This window comes from Balaenoptera acutorostrata, chromosome 11 (assembly GCF_949987535.1).
Source record: "Balaenoptera acutorostrata chromosome 11, mBalAcu1.1, whole genome shotgun sequence".
In the NCBI taxonomy this organism is placed as follows: Eukaryota; Metazoa; Chordata; class Mammalia; order Artiodactyla; family Balaenopteridae; genus Balaenoptera; species Balaenoptera acutorostrata.
In genome coordinates, this window is record NC_080074.1 from 9493899 (window position 1) to 9520948 (window position 27050).

At 52.3% G+C, this 27050-nt stretch overlaps 1 protein-coding gene across 3 annotated transcripts; it reads right to left on the reverse strand.

Annotated features, from left to right (window-relative positions):
* Positions 1-607: 607 nt before the first annotated feature.
* TAB1 (TGF-beta activated kinase 1 (MAP3K7) binding protein 1) lies at positions 608-27001 on the reverse strand. 3 transcript variants are annotated; one of them, XM_057555975.1, is made up of 12 exons: positions 26381-26397; positions 20919-21045; positions 13456-13592; positions 12570-12723; positions 11356-11442; positions 10720-10858; positions 9638-9751; positions 8915-9026; positions 6984-7128; positions 5175-5397; positions 4035-4197; positions 608-2442 (listed from the first exon to the last, which is right to left on the reverse strand). In XM_057555975.1, the coding sequence occupies exons 2-12, from the start codon at positions 20937-20939 to the stop codon at positions 2235-2237; spliced, it is 1503 nt and encodes a 500-aa protein (XP_057411958.1). In that variant the 5' UTR covers positions 20940-21045; positions 26381-26397; the 3' UTR covers positions 608-2234. The 3 variants fall into 3 exon arrangements, with proteins under 3 accessions (XP_057411958.1, XP_057411957.1, XP_057411959.1); XM_057555974.1 differs by lacking the exons at positions 20919-21045; positions 26381-26397 and adding an exon at positions 26945-27001; XM_057555976.1 differs by lacking the exons at positions 20919-21045; positions 26381-26397 and adding an exon at positions 26945-27001 and having other exon boundaries at positions 2288-2438.
* Between the last annotated feature and the right edge of the window lie 49 nt (positions 27002-27050).

The window sequence follows — 27050 nt, forward strand, 5'->3', positions numbered from 1 at the left end:
GGCAATAACCACACCCACGGCCCAACGTCCAGGTTCCCAGGGGAAGTGGCAAGTAGCACCTGCTACACGCAAGGCCCCAGGCAGACTCTTCCTTATACGTGACTTTACAGTGTTAGAGGGACAAGGTCTTAAGTCCCGTAAAGCGGGAAGAGGCGCTTTGTGGGCTAGTATTCACAGAATACCCTCCATGCAGACGAAACCAAAACGAGGCCAAGGAACCTTCTCAAGGTCTACTAACCAGTGGGAGTGGGAGTGGGAGGGCTGGGTCCTGGTGACCGCAGCCCTGACAGCCACACCACACTCACACGCTGAGAGCCGGCCTTGCCTGCAGGAAGAGGAGGAGCTGGCCTGAAGCAGGGCAGAACTGTCACCCCCTCCAGATGTGCAGGGACCTGGGGGGACGCTGAGCAACCCAGCGCTCTCCCCTCAGGCTGGGAGGTGGCAGCCGGTCCGGTCCGGAGGCTGGGCTCGCATCTTGGCTCTGCCACTGCCCGGCCTGGTGAGCTGGCGCTGCCGGCTGCTGAGCGGGGCAGGAGGCGGCAGCCACCTCCCAGGGCCGCCGCGAGTTACACGAGACACCCGCAGAAGACTATTTAACACCACGACGTATTATACCTCCCTTTATTATCTCTTTACTGCCGTAAAAAAGTGATTCTATTTCTAGAGACCAAACAGCATACAGAGACATTCTTGGAAGAGAATCCCTTCGTGCCCAAGCCTCTGGGACTGATTTTAAATCTGCTCACCTGCACAACGGAGATGGCTTCGTAGCGGAGGGGGGTCAGGGCCCTCCGCTGAGATCCGCTTTTCCTCTGCTCATGCCACGGCTCCCCTCGGAAACCGGCACCACAGTGGGCCCTGCCCTGCCACAGGAAAACATATTCCTGGACCACAGGGCGAACAGGGAACCTCGGAACTGGCCTTTGACTTTTCAGAGTCCAAGCACAGTGGAGGCCACGCACAGCTGCCAGTCCCTGGTGAGCTGTGTCTGGGCATCATGGGGCAGGAGGCTGGGCACCACGGGGGTGTTGGCAAGAATCCAGGGGGGCCTCAGAGAATGACAAGAAAGTTTGAGTTCTGCTCCACACTGACTGTGTGACTTGGACAAGGTGTGAGTCTGCTGAGCCTGCTTCCTGCTCTGAAAATACAGAGGCCAATTCCAGCTGACAGCCCTGGTGGCACCCCTTCCCCACCGAAGGCAGAGAAACATGCATCAAGTGGTCGAACTGGGGGCCTGGGCTGGCCTGATCCCGACCCTAAGTGTCTGTAAAAACAGTGCACGTCTCCAAAGCCCTCGACCACCCAGAGCAGCAGGGCTCCAGGAACCTCTTCCCTCTTGGAACCATCTCCACTGTTGTCTGTTTCCAGTGAGCCCCGAGGCCTGGCCTGAGACCTGTGTGTTACCGTGGAGCTGGCAGAGGCTCACAGTCAGTGGCTAAGACTGCAGTCTTAGCGGCTCCCACCCTGGGGCCCTCCCCAGCTCCAGCAGGGAAAAAGCAGAGCAGGACCGCTCACCCCGACTCAGGGCCTCGCCGCTCCCGAGGGGCCTGACAAGGGCGGCCCCTGCCCCCACTCAGTCCGGGCACACCTCACCTCTTCACCCGGCTCTGGGGAGCCAGCCCTGCCCAGCCTACCCACTCTGGTGGGCTCCAGCACCAGTGCTCCTCTTGGACCAGTTCTCTCCGGTTCCTCTCCACCTGACTGCCCCCTCTGCAGCCATCCCAGTCCCCCTGAGCCCAGGGAGGCCAAGGACGGGGCCCAGGGACGGGTGCAGGCCTTGAAGGTGCAGACGCCAACTGGGGTTCCACTCTGGAGGCCGGCTGGAGAAGAAAGGCGGGAACCACCGCCCAGGGGCGAGGGGGCGCTAGCAGTGGCCACAGGCTCCTCCAGGGAAGGTGGTGGCAGGAAGCGGGTGGCCTGGGGAGAGCAGTGGCTGCCACTCGGGGGGCTCGTGGGCTGCCGCACTTGTGCCCCTTGTTCTGAGAAACGGCAACGGTCGTGGCTGAGGCTGCCCGGGAGACTGCCTCCGGCCCCTGTGCAGCCGCCGTGACAAGGGGTCCGGTCTGCGTTGGTGCACTGAGAGAACGTTCTCTACAGCGCCGCAGGCTGTGGAGTGAGGGTACGACGCAGGCTGAGCACCAGGCCCCCGCTGGCCCCTGGGGCACAGGCGTCCTGCCCGGAGCTGGGCCCCGTCCCCAGGCAAGGTCCTGCTCGGGCTGCACTCCGCGGCCGGGCTATGGCGCCGTCACCACACTCTGCTCGCCGTGGTCCACGCTCCAGAGGCGGTAGAACTCCGCAAAGTCCACGTAAGGCTCGACGCGGCCATCCTCGCCGGGCGGGAGCGAGTGGGCGGGCCGGGAGCGGAAGAGGCCCCCGTCAGAGCTGGAGCTGCTGCTCTGGGTGTGCGTGTTGGTGGACTGCAGGGTCAGGGTCGGGCTCTGGCTGGGAGCACAACAGGGGCAAATCAGTCACAGGCCGTGGCGTCTGGCCAGCCCCTCAGGGCACAGGCCACAGAGGCAACCACAAGAGCCAGCGGCCAGATGTTCTTCAGGGCAGAGGAAAAGTCAAATGTATTCCTGAAGCTCTAGCTACATGTGGCTATTTAAATTAACTAGAATTAAATAAAATGGATCCCTCACTTCAGTGCTCGGTAATCACGCATGGCTAGTGGCTACCGTGTAGGATGCAGAACTTGCCACCCTCAGAGCGGCGCCGAGCTGGACGCCATCCCCTCCAACCTCTCCAAACCCATCCTAGACCAAACCCCACTGGTCACAGGCAGACCAGGGCTCTTCTCCCGGAAAACCTCCTTACTCCCTCCTCCTCGCTCCTCTCGCAAGCTGGGTGGGGACGGGCCCCCCAGGCACCCACCCTGTGCCACACAGCCTGTAACATCTGGGAATTACCTGCTAACCCACTGTCCCGCACACTCCCAGCACTCAGAGCTGGGCCAGCCCGGCAGCGGGGGTGGGGCGGGGGGGGGGGGAGCAACTAAGCGCTGACGCAGGATGGAGGGACCCAGGGAGCTGGAGGCACAGAAGAATGGCTGGTTCTCCTGCCTGGTCTGGGACGGCTGCTATCACGCCCTGCCTTTGTGGACACAGCTGGTGGCTCCTCTGAGCAGCCCTGCAGGGGTGGGGAGGCCACCCGTACAACACTCAGGATGCCCATCACTCAGCTGCCTGGCAGGTCCCTCCAGCCCACAGGGGTGGCGGCAGCAGTGGTGGCAGCGGCAGCAGCCTGGGGGCAGGGAGAAGGAAAGGCCCCCTGCGAGGCACAGGGAAACCTTCCCGGTGGCCCTTCCAACCGGCCAGATCCTGAGTGGGCTGGGTGGGGCACCTCTATTATTCTGTGCAGGGCTGGAATGTGGAAACCAGAGCCCAGCCCCCTGGTGTGGCAGGTGGGGGTACATTCCCCAGACGTGGAGGGGGCAGGGCAGACACCAGACCTGTCAGGCAGGTCTGCCAGGAGTGAGGAGGGGGCCTGCCCACCACACCCCCAGGCTCCAGACCCCCCGCTGCCTCCACCCCTCCCCCAGCCTGAAACTAGAGAACTCGCTTCAAAGCTAAAATCAGACGCTTTAGTCAGAGAGCACTGGCTCTCATAAGCCGGCACAGGCCAAACAATGTCCCACAGGCACAGATACCATGGGGGAGGCCCGCCAAATCACACACTCCAAGACGGGAGAAGAGAAAAGAACAAGAGGACAACCTTCCCATTAAATGAAAACAAATCCAGGGCACCTGCAAGAAGCAGTGCGCAGTGGGCTGTCAGCATGAGCTGCCCGTCTCCACCCCCTCCCTTCCGGCTTCAAGGAGCTGCTGGAACCTGCAGTCCCGCCTCGGAGGCTAGGGAGGCCTCCCCAGGGATGGAACTGGGGGATTTGAGAGGAACAAGACCCCAGCGCATCTCAGGGCACCTCACCCAAGGTTCCTCAGGCACAGGATGTGGCCCTACGGCCACTCCTGTCCAGGGACCCAGGGCTGTGCCCAGGAAGCAGGCCGAAGACGGCTGGGGCTGGGGGTGCCGCTTACTTGGTGAGGGTGGGAGTGGCTTCGTCCAGGGTGGAGGCGCTGTGGGCCCCGTTGACTAGCTGGCCCTGGGAGGGCATGACGAGGGACAGGGTCACGCTGGTTTTGCTGGTGCTCTGGGCGCTTGAGTAAGGCACGGATACGGGGTACACGCGTCCTCCTGCAGCTTTGGGAGGAAGAGAGTGGTGGGCTACAGGGCGCGGCTGGGGGGGACCCTGGGGTGGCAGCAACAGGGCCGCTCCAGGGCCTGAGAAGGTAGGCGGTGGCCCGGTTCAGTTCCCCTAGCTTGACCCTCTGCCCCTTAGGACAGCGAAGGAGTATCTGTGGCAGAGACTCTTCCGGGCCAGGCAGGGGCCTCCTCTCAGCAGCAAAGCACTGCTGGTGCTCAAAGCAGGAAGAGAAGTGCTGAGCTGCCTCAACGAAAGGGTTACTGCCTGGCTTCCCACGGTGCTTTAACCCAAGGGCTAAGTATGCTCCTAGTTGAGGCTGGCCCAACAAAAATACGGTTGCAATAACAAGCTAGAGAAACTCCAGTAACCCCGGTGTCCGTGGGAGAACAAATCCATCTGATGCTTGAGTGCTAGGGCTTGCTTGTTTGAAAAAAAGAAAAAGAAATGCAGCCCCCAGGAATTGATGGTCTTGACACTAAAGCAGCACTGGGAGGGAGAACAAAAGAATAATTCTTTCTGGGCAACTTGATTTAGAATTAAAATGGTAGAGAGTAAAGCGTCTCTCTCTCACCTCTGACATGCCCAGCCTCGGCCAGGTCCCTTCATTCTAGGGCCTCAGTTTCCTTTCTGTGAAAGGGCTGTTAATGAGGACGAGAGGAAACATGCGGGTGAGGTGGCTGGCGCACAGCAGGCACCGAGCCCGCAGCGGCCGCTGTCCCCGCGACGTGGCCCGTGGCGCTGCAAAGTGCTTCCCGCGCACTCAGGTCTTTCAAAGGAGGCCAGGGCAGGTGGTATTGTCCTCATTTCACAGACAAAAAGGGAAAAATAAGCACAGCTCAGAGAGCTTTAAAGTCAGGGCCCGGCCTGGAACTGCTCAAAGCCAGGCCTCCCGACTCCACCCCGCCCCAGGCAGCAAGGCCCCAGCCCCAGACGGCCTCCGGCGCCTTCCTAGTGCAGGCTTGCACACACATACCTGGGGCGGGGGAGGGTGCGGCCTGGCTCATCTCTCCCAGGGGGTAGCCAAAGTTCCGCACCAGCAGGGTCATGTCCTCGTGCCTTGGGCAGAACTTGGCACGCTCCCCGCCACTGGCGAAGGTGTCACTGTGGATGCGCTTCACCCGGTCCACCACGGCCTGGGCCACTGCATCCAGGGAAGTCTGCTTGGCGAACTCCGTGTCGATCATGGCGGCGATCTCCTGGGGGCGAGGGGAGCAGAAACCTGGTGAGGCACGAGGGGCCCAGGGAGTGTAGGCCACACCTTCACAGCCGAATCAGGACACTCAGGGGTCACCAGCCAAGCAAGCGGACGTCCCCACCAGCCAAGCCTGCAACCTGAGCTTCTCAAGGTATTCAGAATAACTCTTTTGGAACTTTCTCATTAGAAAAGGTGTGACCTTGTGATTTCTCTGATTTTTGGCTTCCACACACCAAAAAAATGGGGGATAATATCCACCTCACTGCATTACAGCGAGGATTAAATAACATAATGGATGTGAGGGCACTTCGGAGACTACTAAAAAGCTCAGTACAAATTGTCATTATTATTCAGCTTTCTTTCCTGGAACAAACTTATTGTAGGAGATGATATGTCGATTTTGTCAGAAATTGAGGATACAGGATGAAGAGAGGGTCCCTGCCCTCAGAGAAGTCCACTGTCCAGTATATTCTAGAACCCAGTAGAAGCCACTGGATAGTCTTATCGCGAAGAGCAAAGAAAGGAAAAAAAATCACATTTATGGTAAGATAAAAAATATAAACACAAAATCCTCTACATGATGGCTGGCTGTAGTCTCTTGGAGGTAGGAGGGCAGGGGCAGGTAACAGGAAATGACCTGGGCCCGGTCCGGGGGGCTCAGCTCCAGCACTGACCAGCTTTGTCACCTCAGGCAAGACCCTGAACTCTGTGAGCCCCAAGTTCCCTAGCGTGACATGGCAGTGAGCCCCTGCCCCTACTATGTTATAAGGCTACTGGAAGGAATGAGATAAAATAGATGAAAAACCTTGAACACAGGTATTAGGAGACAGTTAGGCACCTAAGACTTTCCCTCATTATTTTTAATTAGGACAGAGCAGAAAAGGTTACCTTCTCACCAGAATCACAGATGGAAGGAGAAACGCAAGCTGAACTTCTCTGACTGACCCAGCAAGCCCAGGTCAGGCAAAGGCAGCTTCCCTTCTAGATCATCCTCGACGTGACTGCCTCCAAGTCCCACTTTAGTGACGACCATCTGACACGTGCATTCCAAGGTGCAGGAAAAAGCAGCAGCTCCCCCTGGCTGAGAACCTACGTCTACCACACCCAGCCCTCATCACAACCCCACAAAGGTAGATGTCATCATCTCCGTCTCAGAAACAAGGAATGAACTGTATATCATCTGCAGCTCAAAGAGGGAAGCGAAGGAGGCAGTGGAGCGGGACCTGGGCGGGCCGCACGACTCCTTGGCCAGCGCTCTGTGTACCAGGCCGCGCCCCTGCTGGGCTTTCCTCCGCGGCCCACCCGGGCCCTTCCCAGACAGTCTCCAGAGCCACGTGTGCCTGTGGAAATTCATTTCCCTCACCCTCTTCCCTTAGGCTTTGCTCAGGGCCCTGGAGACTGACACTGCTTCAAGCCCAGATGAGCAAAGCTTTTGGGTAGGATGGGTGTTCTTGGAACTCTGGGCTTTTTCTTCCTCAAACTTTGAACCCAGAGAAGATGTCTGGGGAAAGCACGTGAGAATCAGAGCTCTGGGGAGCATGCCACCGTGCAGGCTGGCCAGCCGTGCTCTCCTCGGGCCCAGCTCACCTGGTTGGCCTGCCCAGGCCCATGGGCTGCCTCCAGGGCCTTGTACAGCCCCTCGGACATCAGCACCAGGAAGCCAGTCACCCCATCCAGGGGTTGTGCACCGTGGATTTCAGGCTCTGCGATGATGGGCTTGGACTTGGCGGCGCTGTGGGAAGAGAGCAGAGGGGACAGCTGTGCTTGGAATGGCCCCCTGGGGACATTTATTCTGGTGAGAAGAATCTACACCCAGAATGTAAAATAAAACACACATCTGACAAGAGGAAAAGAAAGAGAGGAGAGAGAAAACCAGAAAAACAGACCTGTCTTCTGAGGGCAGCTCTTAAAATAAAGCTCAGAGGGCCAAGAAAGCCAGAGGGAGGCTGGGGTCACAACGGCCAAGGTCAAATGCCCAATCCTGGTCCCACTCCGCATTTCCTGTCCACAGAGCCGGGGGGTGGCAGGGGGAGGGTGGGACAGCCAGAGGGGTGGGTTCTCTTTTAAAAGCCCACTCCTCTTGGGCTCCTCCAAGCTGACCCAGGCCCCACATACACTCTAGCTGCAGAGGGACTATGAACTGACGCACCATCAGAGCTGCTCAATGTCGGGAAGCTCCAACACGCACACATGCACACAGGGCAGGGATGAGAAGATGTTCCTGGCAACGGGATTTGAAAGAGTGAGTCTGGCAACATCCTGAAGGTCGGTCCATCAGTAGGGGTGGGTTAGGTGAGCGCTGACAGCTACACACTGGAATCCTAGCAACTGTTACCAAGAATGCTGCCAGCCTAAATTGTAGGTGTGCAGGAATGGAGGAGTGGGTGCCTATACTGAAAAAAGTGAGGTGCACAACACTGGGCGCGGAATGCTAGCATTTGTGGGTGTTTTGAAAAAGCAGCTTGCTCCCTCCCCACCCCCAACAAGCACGCGCCATGCACAGGGCAGGCGGCGCGCACACACATGCGCGCATGTACACAGAAACTCCAGGGCAGGATACTTCAGAAACTAGCAGCTTCTGAGGAAGGAGTCTGGGCTTGGGGTGGGAGGAAGATTCACTTTTCACTGCATATCCTGGGCACTGTTTGAATTGTTTTAAATCACAGATGGACCTTTCCATAAAGCAAACAGAACCCGACAAATTAGAGACAAAAGGTTCCAAATGTAATTATTTAAACCTTGTGAGGGTAAGGAGCTGTAACACATGTTTTCTAAGACACAAGATGGGCATATCTCTCACACACACATACACACACACACACACACACACACACACACACACACACACACAGTGTTCTCGCATACAGGGTCGCCGTAGTTCAGGACACGAGCTCTGAATTCAGCCTGCCTGGGTTCAAGTCTTGCCTAAGCCCACTATTAGCCCTGAGACCAGGCAGGCTACCTAGTGTCTGCATGTGTCAGTTTCCTCATACGAAAATACCTTTGGGGCAATAACATCACCCACCTCATAGGGCCTGAGGACTGAATAAGACAACGGATGTAAAAAACTGCGCGCGGGCTTGGATGAAGGCTCACGTTATTATCATCGTCTGTTTGCTATAAGCAGTGGGTGGCATCCAGAAGGGACAACCCATCTGGCAGCTCCGCCCTGGCCCCAGCCATGACAATACCGACCAAGAGGCCTTCGGTCTGTCTCTATCCACACCAGGCAGCTCATGCCAACTCTGGCCTCTCCTGCCAGGCCCTGTGGCACTGGTTGCTGCCCTTGGCTTTGGCCCAGCTCCCCACCTAACCCCTTGCCAGCCTAGCTCTACAGGACCCCAACTCCTGGCCTGCTGGGTCCAGGGCCTGTCCCGCACCAACCTCTCTGGGAGAACGAAAGAATCTCCTTGGGCTCCATACTACCTCAACTGTACCTTTTGTTCCTAGAGCCTAAAATCTGCATCTGCCCCAGGCCTCTGGTCTTACAAATGGGGGCAGCTGGGCCGGCCACTCACCTGAGTAGGTCGATGTCAGTGTAGCCGTATTTGACCTTGTAATCCCCAATGCGCCTGGTGCTCTCCTGCCCACAGATGACCCCCACTTGCTTAATCTTTCCTGCATCCAAACCTACCAGAGGAAGAACAACACGACAACCTCAGAGTTTGTTCATAAAGAAGAACCAAAAGAAGGGATACAGACCTATCCACAAAAACAAGGCACTGAACAGGAAGTGAGATCATAGCAGGCACCTTGGAGGGCAGTGAGCCCAAAGTCCCCCAGTGTCCTCAGCCCCCATCCCCATCAGAACACCCGTGGCTGAGTCCTCCCCTACGGGACAGCAGATCCAGCACCGCCCAGCTCAGCTCCCTCTGCAGCCTGGGCTCACGGAGAAGGGAGGGGGTGGCCATGGCGGCAGCTGGAGCCCCAGGACTTCTTTGGCCTCTCAGTCTCCACCAATAACAGTGCATACCAGAGACTCCTGGAAGCATTTCACATGTAATAACTCTTTCAATCCTCACAACACCCTGAGGTAAGTGTTACTATTATCCTCATTACACAGAAGGGGAAACTGAGGCACAGAAAACTTGAGTAAGTTCCAAAATCACCAACTAGTAAGTGTCAGAGCTGGGATTCAGCCCCAGGCAGGCTGGTCCCCCAAGGTCACAGCCCGTCCACTTCATGCCTCTCTCTACATGGCCAACAGAAGGCACAGGGCGAGCCCCCCGCCCCCCACTCACCCAGCTGTGAGAGCCGGAAGAGCTCGTCCTCATTCTCTGTGGTGTGGTCCACGTTCAACTGTGTCACCTGCAGACCATCCACCGTGGATTTGCATAAAAGTGCACGATTCGTACCTGCAGGAGAATTTGAGCAGCTGAGCGAAGACTGAGAGCACAGCGAAGAACAGGACACGTTGAGAAAAGAGAGAAAAGGCAAGCATCTCACACATGGAAATCCTTGAAATGGGCAAAGAAAATAGGCTCAGACCACTGGAGCCAGTCACCAGTCAGGGAGAGCTGATAATATTAAGGAATTAGGTTAAACTTTTCCAGAGACATCCGAGGACAGTTACGATCAGGATTTTAATAAGAGACCTTTCCTCTAAGGGGCCACACTGCAATATTCACAGACAGCACGACGCAATGTCCAGGTTTACTCAACAACAACGCGGGGACAGAGGGCTGTAGGTGAAGCCCCAGAGGCTGGCCGGGGGAAGGATGCTGGGGCTGGGGGATGGGCACACAGCAGTGCATTAAATGCTCTTCACTCTGCTGTTTATTACAGTTTTGAATTTTTTCCATAACGAAATCTTAAGGAGGAAGAGAAGAGGGACCGTATCAGTGGGGCCTCTCCAGAGCCCCTGCAGTAAACTGCACCCTTAGGGCACCGCCTTCTCGGGCTCCCACATGGCCCTTCTTCACCTACAAATCCAAACGTCCCTGTGACCTCTCACCCTCCAGCCCACACCCAGCCCATCTTGCCGCCCTTCATGCCAAGTGGGTCTTCCACAGCCGGGCAACCTCTTCCAGACAAGAAAGCCACTGAGGTAGCCCAGAGAGAGGACACAACTCCCCAAGGCCACAAGCCAGTTAGGGGCACAGGGGGGACTCAAGCCAGGACACCAGCCTCTCAGCAGGTATTTCAAATGCCCCGGGCTGGGACTGAGACCTCCTATGGAGTTAATGGGAAACTCTTAAGTGGTCTCAGGACGCTCGAGGCGGAGGTCTTCCGTGTCTGGGAAGCAGACCGCCCAAAGGACACACGGATCCCGAGGCTGACCTTCTCCCCTGCTCTCCCGTCTTGGGACAGGCAGGTGGCTCACCGACATTGGCGACATAGAGCCTGTTGTTGAGAAGGACCGCCACCACGGCCATGGCTCCTCCCGAAATCTCCTTCTCCAACGTCTTGAGTCTTTCGAGGATCTTCTGATACTGAGGAGGCAGCTGGTGCTGAGGGACGCCCTAGAAGCCATCATCGGCGGTCAGAGCAGGCCGGGCCTTGGAGACCATCTCACCAACCTCCCCTCCCTTAAAGAGAGAGCATCTGAGGCCCGGCCGGGAAGGAAGCTGGCTGAAGCTCCAGGGCAGGCTTCTTTCAGCAGAGCCAGGCGTGACCTAACTCGTCCCGTCGGCCCTGAAGGTACCTGCGCATGACGTGAGCAGGCAGGTGACGAGGCCTGGACAGATTCGGGCAGAGGACCGACCTGGAAGGAGCTTCTCTCACACCCTGTGCCCACCCCAAGTGGAGTCCCAGAGTACAGCTGCTCGTAGCCAGCCAAGGAGGGCCCTAGGAGGGCAGACCCATTGCCACCCGCATCCCATCAGAAACTGTTCCCTAACGCCTGCTGCTCTGGCCCAGTTGTATCAGTGGTCTGGGAGGGACATGGCAGATGAGTCCTTGCTCCTGGCAAAGCTGGACCTTGATCTGCTTCTCCTGGGGCACAGGCTGGGGACGTTACCTCAGGCAGCTGGGACTGGAGGCTCGCCTTCTCTGCCAATGCGTCATCGATGGACTCCAGGAAGCTCCTCTCCACCACATCGAAGGCCTGGAGGCAGAGGACAAGGAGGCAAAGGCCAGTTCAAACACCACTGTCATCTGCTGCTGAAATGCTCACTATTAACAGCAACAAGTTGTATCAGCTGCAGGTTACCATGTGATGGGGCTTCACACGGCGCACCACCAGGCACGGCTGCTCCTGCAGAGCAAGGTCTGATAAAGATGGCCCCGCGGGGCTGGTGCCTTCCAGGTGGCAGTGCAGGGCGACCAGAGAGGCGGGACGCGGCAGAGAGGTGAGGAGCACAGGCTTGGAGTCAGGCTGCCTGAGGGCGACAGCCAGCTCTGCACTTGCCGGCCAGGCAGCGCGGCCTCCCCATGGATCGATGAAACAGACGAAGTGCTGCTCTGAGAGTGACTGAGGGTATCCACCCCGAGCACCCAGCGCCCGGCCCAGACTAAGTCTAGGTCAGTGACAGCTAGTGTCACTGCCACATCCTGAGGGCCCCTCAACACAGCTCACGCTGCCACCTTTCCCAAGGGCACCAGCTGAGAATCACTGGCACTGGGCCCTAAGGCCATGGCCGGTGCCCGGGCCCTCAGGTGCCAAGGCAGGAAAATGGCTGGGAGCGCTGTTTTCGAGGAAGAGGAATCCACACTTCTCATCTAAAACTAAGTGCCCCTGGACTTGCTTCCAAAAGGAGATGCCAGGAGGAAAAACTCCAGAACAGCAGCAAGCAGAAACACAGAAGTGGCAAACAAGCACGAGCCAACTGGGAGTGAGGAGGCAGGGCCTGGGGAGCCCGCAGTGACTAGCGGCTGAGTGCCTGAGCCACACGGAGGGAGAGGATCACCCTCAACGACCTTGTTTCTGCCAGGGCTCAGCAACTGCCACCACACCCCACGTCCAAGGTGACGTCCATTATCCCCTTCCCCAGTAGCATCTCGTCCAGAGCCAACCCTGCCAGTCGTGGGGAAGGACTGCTGCTGGCTGCCCGGCCCCGCACCTGGGAAGTGGGGTGCCCCTGCCGCTGGGAGAGGCTCCCAGAGCTGGTTCTTCTGCAGAGACAAGGAGCCAGCGAGGTCTTCAGACCAGCCCCGGGCTAACCGCAGGCTCTGCAGCCGCAGGGCTGAGGCCCAGGGACCTCAGCCACGGCCAGCCAGCCCGAGCCCCAGTACCTGCAGCAGGACCCGCCGCACGTCGGCCTCAGTGTGCTCGGCGCTGAGCTGGCCCAGTAGGAGCTCCGCGGACAGCCGCTGGGCCACGAAGTTGGTTACCCGGTTGCCATCGTAGCCGTTGAAGACCCCGTACAGGAAGCAGTTGTTCTCACTCCTGACAGAGGGAGAGGGCAGGAGGTGGCCTGAGACCAGGCACTCACAGAAGGGTGATGCCAGCTCCAGAGTGAGGGGGAGGAGGGAAAGGCATTGGGGAGACAAAAGACACAGCAGGGCTTCCCTGGTGGCGCAGTGGTTGAGAATCTGCCTGCTAATGCAGGGGACACGGGTTCGAGCCCTGGTCTGGGAAGATCCCACATGCCACGGAGCAACTGGGCCCGTGAGCCACAATTGCTGAGCCTGCGCGTCTGGAGCCTGTGCCCCGCAACGGGAGGGGCCGCGATAGAGAAAGGCCCGCGCACCGCGATGAAGAGCGGTCCCCGCACCGCGATGAAGAGTGGCCCCCGCTTGCCGCAACTGGAGAAAGCCCTCGCACGAACCGAAGACCCAATACAGACAAAAATAATAAACAAATAAATAAATAAATAAATAAAAGAAAATCCTTAAAAAAAAAAAAAAAAAAGACACAGCAGCTGTGGCTTCAGGTGCCCACGTGGGTCCCCCACTTTGACCATCATTGCACTCCAGCCATGACCTTCTAGGATACCCCTGCCCCCTGCAGCAGGCCTTCAGCTGGTCTAACGTCTAGATGTGGAGGCGACAGCAGCAGACACCACCTCCCGTGGGCCATATCTCACCAGGAAGCCCCATGGAAAACAGCTGCAAAACTGCTTTCTCTTGCTTGCAAACCTACTTCTGATGCCCAGGAGAGCGCTGCCAGCACCCTCACCTGAACTTGAGCCAGTTGTCCTCTGGTGGGTGGCTCTCAGTGCCCTTGCCATCAGCAGAGTAGCTGCGGTTGGAGGCTGAGCCAACTCCAGAGAGGTGGCAGAGCGGCAGGTCGTCCGTCCAGCTTGGCTGCTGTTCCTGGGAAGGACACCAGGAAACCAAGACGCATTACCTTCTCGCCCAGGGCAGACCCCACCTCATCTTCTTTTTCTTCCCCGACAAAAACCTAGCAGGCCCGGAGCCCCACCCAGAGGGTTCCACTTCCTCCTGGAAAACAATGATGCGTGTTATGAACAAACACCTGCAGAAGGGTTTGCGTGGTTTATGGCTAATCCACAAACTTCCCCAGGAAACCTGAAAAAGACTCGAGTTCCCACATGCAAGGCTCAGCAGTGATCTCCAGGAGTGCGCTACGCTATGGAGCACGAGTGAAACACACATACACAAATGAAGCAAACTCCTCGTATAAAACTCTGTGGTGGTCCCCACCTTGCACTGCAACGGCTCTGACTCCAATCCCTCGGGCACTGGTTAAAACCGCAGATTTCCAGGCCCCTCCCACAGAACGTCTGATCCTGGCGGGGGCTCAGGATATATGCAGTGTAGCTGGCTCCTCCCAGGGGACGGATTCAAGCAACCCAGATCCACACCTAGAGAAACTGACTTAGAAGCTCAGCCTCAGTCACTCTTCCTGGCACTGGGGTCTCCACGCCCTGGTCCCCACTCCACCCTGGTGTCGTCCTCTCCCATCTGCCCCCCTGCCATATGCTTCTCCACTAGTACCAAATGCTTGCAGTACCCTGTCCACATCCCACTCTTTCCCTCTGCGTGGAACACCCTCCTTGTCCTTGTCTAATAATTCTCCATGTCCTTCGGGACTCTGGCTCGGGAGTCACCGCCTCCAGGAAGTCTTCCTTCAGGAAGCCCCTCCCCAGGCTTGGTTGCCAGCCCTCTTGTGTATCCCTACTACACTTGGCCCCCCACTCTTGCCTGTGTCTGACTCCCATTCTACCCCATGGATCTCAAAGCAGGCTGTTCAGTATAACCACGACAGAGCTTTAAACACAAACACACACACATATACACAGAGCTGTCTAGGAGCCAGCCCAAACACAGACTCTGAATTTCCTAAGTCTCCTTGGGGGGGCACTCTGAGCACCTGCATTTTCTAAGCCCCAGAAATGACCCTGACACCAGGTGCAGGTGTGATCCACTAACTCTCACTGAAAGCCTCCCCAACACCCAGCCCCCACTTGAGAGCCGTGCCTGGTTCACAAAGGCATTCCCGTGCCCACCAAACTGAACTAGAGCAAACTAAAACTGGAAAAATCAAAGTTCAACTGCAAAGAGAGTAAAATTTGGATTGAAAGCTTTATTGAAAATTAAACAAGCACGAATACTGTGCACAACTTCTTACAAGTAAGCAGTAACAGACTTCAAAAAAGGATGTGAAAACTACTTCAACAGGCTTTTGCAATCAGATATGTAAAAAGCCTGTGGTCAGCTTTCGTGGCAAATTTCATCTTTTGTTTATTTACATACTGACGGGGAGTGACTTTATAGCTTTTTCATTTTTATTTTTTCATTTCAATTGCTTTTATGCTGCATTTATTCCAGCGCTTTAGTTTTGTGCTTTGCACCCTGGAGCAACTTCAGCAGGGTGTGGGAGTTTGTTTTTATTTTTAAATTAGCGTATAGTAAAATTGCCTTTCTGGTGGGCAGGTCTATGAATTTTAACACTCGTAGAGATTTGTGTAACTACCGCCACAATAAAGACACAGCACAGCCCATCTTCCCCAAACACGCCCTCATGCTGCCCCTTTGAAGCCACACCCTCCCCTAACTCCTGGCAACCACTGACCTGTGCCCCATCACTCTACAGTCTTTTCAAGAATGCCATAAATCAAATTATGCAGTGCATGACCTTTTTCTTCCTCTTTTTATTGTGGTTAACACATATAACATAAACTTTATCATCTTAACCATTTTTTAAGCCATCTTTAAGTGTACATTTTACTGGTATTAAATATATTCACAGTGTTGTGCAGCCATCACCACCATCCATCCCCATAACTCTTTTCATCTTGTAAAACTGAAACTCTATACCCATTAAACAAAAACTCCCCATTCTCCCTTCCCTCCAGCCCCTGGCAACCACCATTGTACTCTATGTCTTTAAGTACATAACCCTTCGAGACTGGCTTCTCTCACTCAGCATTATGCCTTTGAGATTCATCCAAGCTGGTGCGTGCATCAACAGCTGGTCCCTTCTTATTGTAGAGCACTATTCCATCCTATGGATGTAGTACAGTTTATCCATTCATCCCCTGAAGGGCATTTGGGCTGTTTCCAGTTTTTGGCAATTATGAAGACAGCTGTTATAAACTCATGGGCAGGTTTCTGTGTGAACATAACTTTTCATATCTCTAGGGTAAATACCTAGGAGTGAGACTGCTGTTTAACTTTATAAGGAACTGCCAAACTGTTTTCCAAAGTGGTGTACCATCTGCATCCCACAGGTACTGCACGACAGTTCTTGTTGCTCCACATTCTCATCACATGGTTTTTTTTTCTTTTTTAGACATTCTAAGAAGTGTATAATATCTCATCACAGCTTTAATTTGCATTTCCCTAATGGCTAATAATGATGTTGAGCATCTTTTCATGTGCCTATTTGCCATTCACATATCTTCTTTGGTGAAGTGTCTTCTTTAAGTCTCATACCTATGTTTTAATTGTGTTGTTTGTTTTCTTAACTACTGAATTTTGAGAGTCCTTCATATATTTTGGATAAAAGTCTTTTCTTGCATATGTGATTTGCAAATATTTTCCCCAGTCTCTACCTGCTATTTCATTCACTTACCAGTGTCTTTTGTAAAGCAAAAGTTTTTAGTTGTGATGAAATCCTTTTTTAAAAAATATTCATTTATTTTTCTTATTTTTTAGGCTGCGTCGGGTCTTAGTTGCAGCACACAGGATCTTTGTTAAGGCATGTGGGATCTTTCGTTACAGCCCACCGTCTCTGCGTTGCAGTGCTCGGGATTCTCTCCAGTTGTGGCGCACGGGCTCCAGAGCACGTGGGCTCTGTAGTTTGCAGCACGCAGGCTCTCTCACTGAGGCGCGCAAGCTCAATAGTTGTGGCCCCTCATGAAATCCATTTAATCATTTTTTTTCTTTCATGGTTCATGCTTTCGATGTCATGTCTAAGAACTCTTTGCCCAGTCCCAGGTCAAGATATCTTCTGTTTTCTTCTAAAAGTGTTATAGGGACTTCTCTGGTGGTCCAGTGGTTAAGACTCCATGCTCCCAATGCAGGGGGCCCAGGATCGATCCCTGGTCAGGGAATTAGATCCCACATGCATGCTGCAACTAAGAGCCTGCATGCCTCAACTAAAAGATCCCTCATGCCACAACTAAGACCCAGCACAGCCAAATAAACAAATTTAAAAATAAATAAGTAAAAAATAAAAGTGTTATAGTTTTACATTTAGACCTGTGATCCGTTTTGAGTTAATTTCTATATAAGGCAGGAGATTTAGGTAAATTTTTTTTTTTTTTTTTGGCAAATGGATGTCCAATTTTTCCAATACTATTTGTTGAAAAGACCATCCTTTCTCTGGACTTCCCTGGTGGCGCTGTGGTTAAGAATCCGCCTGCCAATGCAGGGGACACGGGTTCGAGTCCCGGTCTGGGAAGATCCCACATGCCGCAGAGCAGCTAGGCCCGTGCGCCACAACTACTGAGCCTGCGCTCTAGAGTCCGTGTGCCACAACTACTGAAGCCTGTGCACCTACAGCCTGTGCTCTGCAACAAGAGAAGCCACTGCAGTGAGAAGCCGGTGCACCTCAACGAAGAGCAGGGCCCCCAGTCGCCGCAACTAGAGAAAGCCCGCGCGCAGCAACAAAGACCCAACGCAGCCAAAAATAAATTTTTTTAAAAAAAGAGTATTTTAAATACTTCCGGTTACTTTAAAAAAAAGAAAAAAAGACTATCCTTTCTCCATTTAATTACCTTTTGCACCTTTGTCAAAAATTAACTGGCCATACACGTATGGGTCTATTTCTTGACTCTATTCTATCCCATTGATCTATGTGTCTATCCTTCCACCAACTCAATGCTCTTGATGACCACAGCTTTATTAATCTGTATTTAAAATCTACATTATAACATCAGTTGGTGTGATGCCTCTAACTTTATTCTTTCTCAAAACTGTTTTGGCTATTCTAGTTCCTTTACCTTTCCATATAAATTTTAGAATCAGCTTGTATCTACAAGAAAATCCTGCTGGGATTTTGACTGGAATTGTTTCAAATCCATAGATCAATCTGAGGAGATGTGACATCTTCACTACGTTGAATCTTGCAATTCATCAAATGGTATGTCTTTAAAAGTCCTTGTGTCTTCTTTATGGGATTTTAAAAATTCACACAACTTCACCACAAGGGCTAAAAAGCTACCAATGCCTACTAGCAGTCTTTGACAACAGAACATATGACTAAAATCTACTAATGGAAAAGGAACAGCAACAAGAGCTGAAATTCAGCTCAGCTCCCGATGATGCTGAGCATTTAACTCTTTCAGGTCAAGCTACAGGGAAATAAAACAAAACAAAAAACTGCTTCATAGTAACACGAAATTGTTCCTAGTTTTAATCCTGACCTGTCTCATTTTAAAGCAACACAAATGTCTCTCTTAACGTAAGTGAGAACTTCAGTCTTTGGAATCCACATACATTATGCAATGAGAGTATATTTGATTAATACATACATTCAACAAATGTTTACTGAACATTTACAACAGGCTGGCATTACTCCAGGTGCTGTGGACACAGTGGAGAAAACAACCGAGTGTCCTGGCTTGAAACTTCCTTTCCAGGGAGAGAGACTTCAAACATGTAACACGATAAATAAACAAGGCACTTTTAGACAAGGAAATATGCTATGGAGAAAATACATCAGGGTAAGGGGACAGACAGTGGTGCGGAGGGCTCTTTCAGATGAGGTGGTCATAAGAAGCCTCTCTGGGGAGGTGACCTCCGAGACAGACCTGAACGATTATGGAGCAGTGGCCATTTCAGAAAGTGGGGGAGGAGCCTTCCAGGCAGATGCAAAGACCTTGAGGTAGAAAATAAAATGACTTAGGTTTAAGGAAGTGTGAGGCTGGCGTGGCCTCTGTAGTGAGTAGCGGGGAAAGTGGCTTGCTCCTGCGTTCACACACACGCATGCACGTGTATGCCCAAGTAGGGACAGTGTAAGGCCTTTTAGGCCACAGAAAGGAGTTCATTGCCAAGGAATTATATTTCAAGGAACAGATATTGCCAATCATCCCCTATGTCTTAGATCTGATTAATATACCTCCATCACCAAGGACCTCACAAAGGTCTCAGGCAACCTCGCAAGTAAATTTCCCAAAGAAACTCCTTTTTCTAGGGTCTGTCTCCTGCCTCCGACTGGGATGAAATTAAGCATAAGATTAAGCAGAGGCACAAAAGCATCTCCCCAACTAGGAGTATCCCCTGTCCTGAAAAGATGGGCCAAGAAGCCAGTATTTGGCAACCCAAAATGTCACAGCTGTTTTAAAGCATGGGAGGAGAAGACATTTCTACTTTCTAGAATCCTGTCTGTGATTAAAACTGAGATTAAGATGGATTGAACTCGTCCTCTAATATGAGATGAACAATATGAATGTGTCGCCCACGATGCAAAACCTGTCATCGATGCTGCAGTCACAGTGCTTCCTCTGCCGTTATCCACCTCCCACAAGGGACAGAGACAGGCTTCCAGGGACTTAGATCTTTCCAATAAATTCATACTTTCCAGCAAAAAAAAAAAATATTACCCAAGCAACTTATGGGCCCACTCGGCAGTGAGAAATACACTATGAAAAAGACTAGTACATTAACCTTTCACAAGGAAGGAGACAAACTCAAATGGATGACTGAGGAACTTGCCACATCAGTGTGTCGTGGCAGAGGAACGATTCATGTAAAAGCACTTCACGACGGGAGCTCACGAAGCTGCTCTCAGGAGCGGGCTGACGCCGCGCTGGCTGCTGCAGCCATGCCCGGCTGACATGAGCGTAGCAAGCTCCCCAAACCAGAAGGACTGTGTGTCTGACAGTGGTCAACCTACTTAACAAGCACCTCATTCTTCAGAAAGTATTTATGCCTAGTGTCCGGACACTTCTACAGTGTTAAGTGCTTTTTCTGAAATTTGATTTTCATAATGTTGGGCTAGTAATATTTTGGAAATGCATTATTTTAGTAATTGGCAATCAGTGTTTAGGTCAGTGGGTAAAGACTCCAGGGCTTAAGGGCAGTGTTTGTCCATTTCTGATAAAAACACTTACAGAAACAGTAATTGATGGATATTTTCTTAATGTACCATCATATATATACTTCAGTCAGTCCTAATACCAGCATCTTACTTAGTGGGTAAACACAAAAGGCATTCGCATTAGGATCAGGAACACAGCAAGGATACCTATAATCTCCATTACTTAATAATGAACTGGAGGTGTTAGCATATGCAATTAGACAAGAGAAAAGAAGGAGAGCATATGACTTGAAAAAGACGTACAGTTAACTCTATTTGCAGTTGATATGATGGTATTTGGAAACCCTAAAGAATAAATAATAAAACTAACGCAAATGAAATAAATCAGTAAGGTGGCAGGATACAAAATCAACACAAAAAGCAACAGCTTTCACATACTGAAAGAAAAGATGGGCATCTAGCCTCTACTTACTGTCAACTAAAATAACAGTCTTTTTCCTCTGAAGTTCTCTTGAGTCAGTTCCCCAAAACCACACTCCTGTACAAGAGTTTTTTAAACTTAAATTTATATCGGTTGGATTATATCTTAATGCTTTCATCTCAGCCATCCAGCCTGTTGACATAGTTTTGAATCTCACCCTTTGACAGATTAACAATCTCACTCAGCTGTCTATCCTGTACAGATAAGGCCTGCTACAGAGTGTTCCAAATGACTTCTAAAAAACCGTGACCAGAACAAAAAGCGTGGGAAGCTAACCCACTTCTGACAGGAGGTGTCTGCACCAAACACAGAAGGGAAGTAACACCTCCGCCAAAGGTTTAGGATACTTGAAAAGCCATGTGTATTTTTGGAGACTCAAATAAAGAGGCTACTGACCCTAGAGGTACAGTCACAGAAACAAGCACATACTTTAAAACAAACCATTTATATATGAACCTTGCTGAGCAAAGTTCTCCTATTTCACATTGACATTCTTTAAACAATGAGTTTCTAGCCAACTTGGTTTGCTATTTAAATAAAGAAAGAAGAAATAAGAAAAAAATTACCCAAAGAGCATATTAAATGTATCTATGGTAAGGCAGAGCCTCCCCCTTTCTGTCTTTCCAAGTCCTATCCACCCACAAAAGCCCGGCTCAAATCCCACTAGTGCCAGAGGCCCGTGTTTCCCAAACCTCAACCATCCACTCACCATCTTCAACAAATCATCCATTTCATGTTTTTTCTTTAATCTGCCATTTTTTCTTTTATTCAAATGACTTCATTTTGATGTAAACTTTTCAGTATTATAAGTGGAAAACCATTATTACCTGCCAAATCTTGATGGTAATAAAAAAGGAAAACAAAACAAGGTTATTAAATTCTAGCTGAACTCCTGGGCTGCTGCACTCTGAGCTGAAGCCCTGTTCTCTCTGTTGAAATAAAGGGAGATTAGCAAGAATCAGAAAGGTGTTACATACATACTAGGACCAAACCAAGTTTATCTCCTGATATCATCAGAAAGTTTCAAAGAGAACTAAAAAGCAAATAACCTCCATATGTAAGGATGTGTTTTACATTGGCATACACCTAACCACCTCACTGAATGTGTTCCAGGTTCTGGGAAAATACTGCCCAAGGCCGTGGGGCCCCTTCCCTGAGAAATCCATCCCGTGGCCTCACCCTGCATTCTGGGTACCTACTCACTGGCTATTAACTATTTGGCAACTTGTGGCAACTCTCAGGTTATAGCCGGGTATTGTTAATTGGCTACTTTATTTCACCGATTCAAAGACATGTATTTTCAACATTTTTAGTATCGCTGAAGTTAGTGTGTTACAAGTTAATTAGCAGGGCACTTTCTTTCTTAGTAGTATATAAAATAATGATGTGTCCTTATAATCCATAGTGTCTTAGACCCAATGACATATGGGCAATTTCTCAGATACTCATGAGTGCTCCTTCAGCGACGGCCCTGCGTAGAGTGCAGTCCCCACAGCAGCTGAAACATTCAGTAACAAGCTGCCAGAGAATTCCAGGAGGTGCTACCCGTGTGGGAGTGGGAGAGTATCTGGTCCTCCCTGATTTCAGCAGTGGCCCTCAAATCATTCTCACCCTGCTGTGGTCGGGTAAGCTTCAATTGTATTCTCCCCCTTCTCTCCACCGCCATCAGGGATTATCCATACCAAGCATTCATTGCTGATGCTATTAAAACCCACCAGACTGCCAACACTCTTGCTTCCCTCCTCCACGTTTCTGAACAATTTTCGGAAAGGTCATGTATTTTCTATTCACACAAACCACCCACCCCTCCACCTCTGCACACACTGATGCACACTTTCTCCCACGCCCGCAAATGCCAGGCCCGCAGCACCAGCAGCAAGCGGTGCTTAGCGCCTGAACATGAGTCGTGAGAAGCTGAGAAAGGGGAGTCTCAGGCTCAGAGCCTCATGAACACATACAGCAGTGAGTATGGCTCACTTAACTCTTTGATGGGTTACAAATTCATTTCTCACAAGAAAGAATCGGTTTCGAAAAGCCTAATTTTAACTTGATTGTCTGAGGGAGATTCCAAAATTCATATTTTGGTATAAATTTCTCTAGTTATTCAATTGTATTTAACCCATTAAGGGAGTCACACCTTGTACATATATATTTCAGCATTAGCACCTCATGTACACGTGACCATGTCACATAAAAATAGTCCATAAGGGCTGCCCTGGTGGCGCAGTGGTTAAGAATCCGCCTGCCAATGCAGGGGACACGGGTTCGAGCCCTGGCCTGGGAAGATCCCACATGCCGCGGAGCAACTAAGCCCGTGTGCCACAACTACTGAGCCTGCACTCTAGAGCCCATGAGCCACAATTAGTGAAGCCCACACACCTAGAGCCCGTGCTCCGCAACAAAAGAAGCCACCGCAATGAGAAGCCTGCGCACCACAATGAAGAGTAACCCCCGCTCACCGCAACTAGAGAAAGCCTGAGCGCAGCAATGAAGGCCCAACACAGCCAAAAATAAAATAAATTAAATTAATTAATTAATTTTAAAAAAAAGTAGTCCATAAAAGTCCCCACAGAGACTCATCTCAAACTCCTGGGCAGCAGAAATAGACAAAAGCATGATTCCCAGTTCAGGCCACAGCTTGAATATCAAATTATAGTATGAAAAGGCCGAGTGTTTTTGTGGGGAAAGCACCCGGATTCCTTAGAAGCAAAAAGGAAGCTCAGAAAGGGAGAATCATGCCCCCAGGAAGATGGCTCTGGGTGGGGGCAGCAGTTCTTTCTCTCCAAAAAGCCTAAAACACCCCGATGCCTCCTGCCATCTCTATCTTTCTGAATGACCCCCTTTTCCTTCCTCGCTTCTCTGGGACCGACCCCACTCCTGGCCCCCACCTCTTTCACTAGGGTTTCCATCAAAGGTCCTCTATGTTTTCATCACAAATATAGCACTAATACGTTCTTAAAGGGGCTACTAATAATTGTGGAGCTTACCGTGTGCTGCGGCAGTGGGACCACATTCTGACGGCACATGAGATGGTTGTAGGTGATGGTCTAAAGGATGTTTTTAAGGCTGTGTGTTTAACATACATTAGAAGAAAAATATGTGGCTAGGGCCTGTGATTTCATAGATATAATTGCTCAGGGAAAATTTGATTTCAAGTTGACTTTTAAAATAATTAAGTAAATAGTAGTTTAGGCAAAATTAACCTCTTGATTCGCCCTGCCCCCAGGGCACGCCGCCCCCAGGGCTCCCCACCTCAGTAAATGGCACCACTGCTGTTCCAACCAAAACCTTGTAGTCCTTCTCGACTCTTCTTCCTCTGTCACGCACCTCACACTTGATCCGTCAGCAAACCGCATCAGCTCTTCCCCCCAAACGCAGCCAGAACTGGGTCCTTCTCACCACTCCTCTCCCGTCACTCTGACCAAGCCTCTGTCGTCTCACGCCTGGCCAACGGGGAGCACCACGCAGCAGGTCCCAGGCTTCCACTCTCGCCGCTCAAACGCCTGCCTCTCGCCAGAAGGCTCTTTCTCCGGCCACGAATCAGATCCCTTCACGCCGCTACTCAAACCCACCCTAGAGTTCCACATCACACTTAGCGCAGAATCCAAAGCTCACATCAGGATCCACAAGGCTCCCTCGGACCTCGGCTTCTACTACTCCCCCAACGTACTCCACTCCAGCCACGCTGGCCTCCCTGACGCTCCCCTAATAGGGGAGCCTTTGCACCCCTGTTCCCTCACGCGGGAACACTCCCTCCCACATCGCCCACCTCATCTCATCAAACGTTCAACAGTCTTCCCCGACCACTCTGTCTAAAACAGGCCCTACACCCCGCTGTCTGTGAATCCTGCCTATTCTTCCTCGCAGCACCCCCATGTTATATTCTGGATATTATTATATCATATATAATCTGTACTTCTGTTTCTTATATCCCTTACTAGAACGTAAGCTTCATGAGGGCAGGGTCCCCTGCACCTACACAGTGCCTGCCACATACTGAGTACTCAGTGACATTTAAGGGAATGAACCGTAGGCCTTCATTCACATCAGGACTGAAGGTGGAGCTTCACGGCTGGAGGGTAACCACACCAGGCCAGGAGTGTAACGTGTTCATTTAATACTAACAACACTCCTGGGAGTCCTCTCAGGTGGGGAAACCAAGGTTCAGGGATGTTAAGTGAAAAATCAAGGTTTAGGGATGTTAGTGACTTGCCCAAGGCCATACAGGACCCATGAGATGTTTTATCAGGCCTGAAGGGCCTTTTTTTTTTTTTTTAATTTATTTATTTATTTAGGGCTGTGTTGGGTCTTTGTTTCTGTGCGAGGGCTTTCTCTAGTTGCGGCAAGCAGGGGCTGCTCTTCATCGTGGTGCGCGGGCCTCTCACTGTCGCAGCCTCTCGTGTTGCGGGGCACAGGCTCCAGACGCGCAGGCTCAGTAGTTGTGGCTCATGGGCCTAGTTGCTCCGCGGCATGTGGGATCTTTCCAGACCAGGGCTCGAACCTGTGTCCCCTGCATTGGCAGGCAGATTCTTAACCACTGCGCCACCAGGGAAGCCCCCCAAGTTTTTTTGAAGCTACTTCAAAAGCTCATCTTTTCTGCAAAAGACCTCTTAAGGTACTACACTACCTGGGGAGCAAAGGTGAAACTCCTCAGGATGACATTCCACGAAGTGCTCTGCCATCTTGTCCCTGGCACTCCCTCCCAGCACCACGACAGCAGATCCCCAGCCCCTCCTGCAAGCCTCCACTGACCTGGTCAAATTAGGCCATCTGCAGCCCCTCAACACATTGACACTAGAGTGCCTTACACATCACATTAGTGATACAGGCTCCTTCTCCCACGCAGGACTGCAAATGCAGTGGGGGTGGACACCTGCCTTATTTATCTCTGTATCCCCAGGCCCAGTAACTACAGACCAGCAGCTCTCATAGCCACCTGCTGAATGACGGTGTTTGAGCTACTCTCACCAGACTCAGGACAGTGGAGGGCAGGTCAAGCCCAGCACACTGCGTGGACCCTTGGATACCCTGTGAGCAGAGATGTCTTGATCATTAGCGTGGGAGGGGTCTGGTGTGAACATCCCTGCCATCCCTTTGCCTTTCATCACAGTGCTATGTGCTTAAAGCTAACCATCCAACTTTAAAAGATTGCACACCACCGAGGAACACATTCTGGAGCTAGCAAAGCTCGCCTCTGTCTAACCCGAGCCCCCTGGGCTCCACCACACCGATAAGGGAGGGAAGCTGGTAGCCACTCTCCTCAGCAAGCCACGTCAGCCTACGACAGTTACCACACCACCATCTGCCACAACCCACCCAGTATTTCTGGAATATTTACTACACTGGGGACATTTACATAGGGGCCCTGCCCTCCTACAAAGCAGAGGGCCAGGCCTACCTAACCAACTCAAGGATAAGGCCAAACTGCCAGGCAGTAGTAAAATAAAGGGACAGCCAAAGGTGTGGAGGGGAAGAGAGCATTCCCCACTGGGAAAAGCTGGGAATCACTGTCCTGGAAGAGCAATTTCAAAGGGAGTCTACACAAAGCCTCTCATTCGATTACAGCAGTTAAGGCCACCCTTACCCTCCGGTTCCAATGCTTCAAGACCCCTTAGGGCAGTAGGGCCAAGATCTGCTGCATTTCTGTAAAGTCATGGCTGAGCACTGGACCTGGCCTCAAATGCTTTACTCATTATTTTATAAACAATTTATTGAATGCCCGGCACCTAGTGGTGGGAGGTGCTGGTAACACTATTCAGTGTTACCCTCTCTTCAAGTTCACTTTCCAGTACAGGAGGCAGACAAGTCCACAGGCAAGTACAACAGACTGCCATGTCTGAGGAGGACCCAGGGGACCAGCAACCTGCCCTCGGTCCATGGTGCCAACACGCGTGTGCATCTATGTATATGAGTGTCAAAAGGATGCACGGGCTGGAAGACACCAGTGACAAACCCATGAGGGTCCAGACTGGGGGGAGGTGGGAGGGGCGAGTCTCAAGACAATCCTCCCACTGCCTGCTCTTACCTAACCGATAAGGAAACTGAGGCTGATGGAAGCACAGTGAGTTACAGCCAGGACCAGAACCCAGTCATTCCCTCCGTATAGCTTAAGAGGTTAAGAGGGTTTTCTGGAATCAGAATCCCTGATTTAATCCTGCCTCTGCCACTTACCAGCTGTGTGGCCTTTGGCAAATGACCACCTCTCTGTGCCTCAGTTTCCTCATCTGTAAAACAGGAAGAATCACAGTACTTGTCTCACGGGGCTGTTATGAAAAATTAAACTTAGAAATATAAAGCTACTGGCACAAAACCTGGGACATAGTAAGCGATACACAACTGGCTGCTGCTGCTGCTGCTATGATTATTATTATCGCACGACCCGCCCAGGGCCCGGGGTAGGCTCGCTACCCCGGCTCTCTCCGAGGCCGCGCGCCACTGTCCCTGCAGGCTCCAGAACGCTCCCACTCTCCACGCGCCCTTGACGCTCGCGGCCGCTGGACGGCGAATCCGAGCCCCCGGCGGCCCGGCCGGCAACGCGCACGCGCGCGGGCCTTGCGGGGCCGCACGCATCCGGGGTCGGGAATGAGGGGGGGCCGGCCCGGGAAAGGGGAGGGCGGCGGCCACACCCCGCTAGGGACGGGGAGGCGACCAAAGGCGGAGAAGGAGCCGCGCCTGCACCCGACAGGTCCCCCCGGGCTCCCAACCCCCAGCCCGAAGAGCGACTGGGTTCCTCACATTCTGCAGCAGGCTCCTCCTCTGCGCCGCCATCTTGGAGGGACCCCCCGCGGGCGTGCCCGCCTCCCGGCAGAGCAGGCGAGAAAGGCGGCTAGAGCGGCCCAAA

What these genes read in the sequence shown, in the direction of transcription:
- TAB1 (XM_057555974.1), bottom strand. Translation starts at nt 26,977, where the DNA reads ATGGCGGCGCAGAGGAGGAGCCTGCTGCAGAAT. An exon ending in ACTGACATCGACCTACTCAG is followed by an intron (nt 7,129 to 8,914) that starts GTGAGTGGCCGG and finishes CTCTTCCCACAG; the next exon opens with CGCCGCCAAGTCCAAGCCCA. An exon ending in GCCACTCCCACCCTCACCAA is followed by an intron (nt 2,443 to 4,034) that starts GTAAGCGGCACC and finishes TTGTGCTCCCAG; the next exon opens with CCAGAGCCCGACCCTGACCC.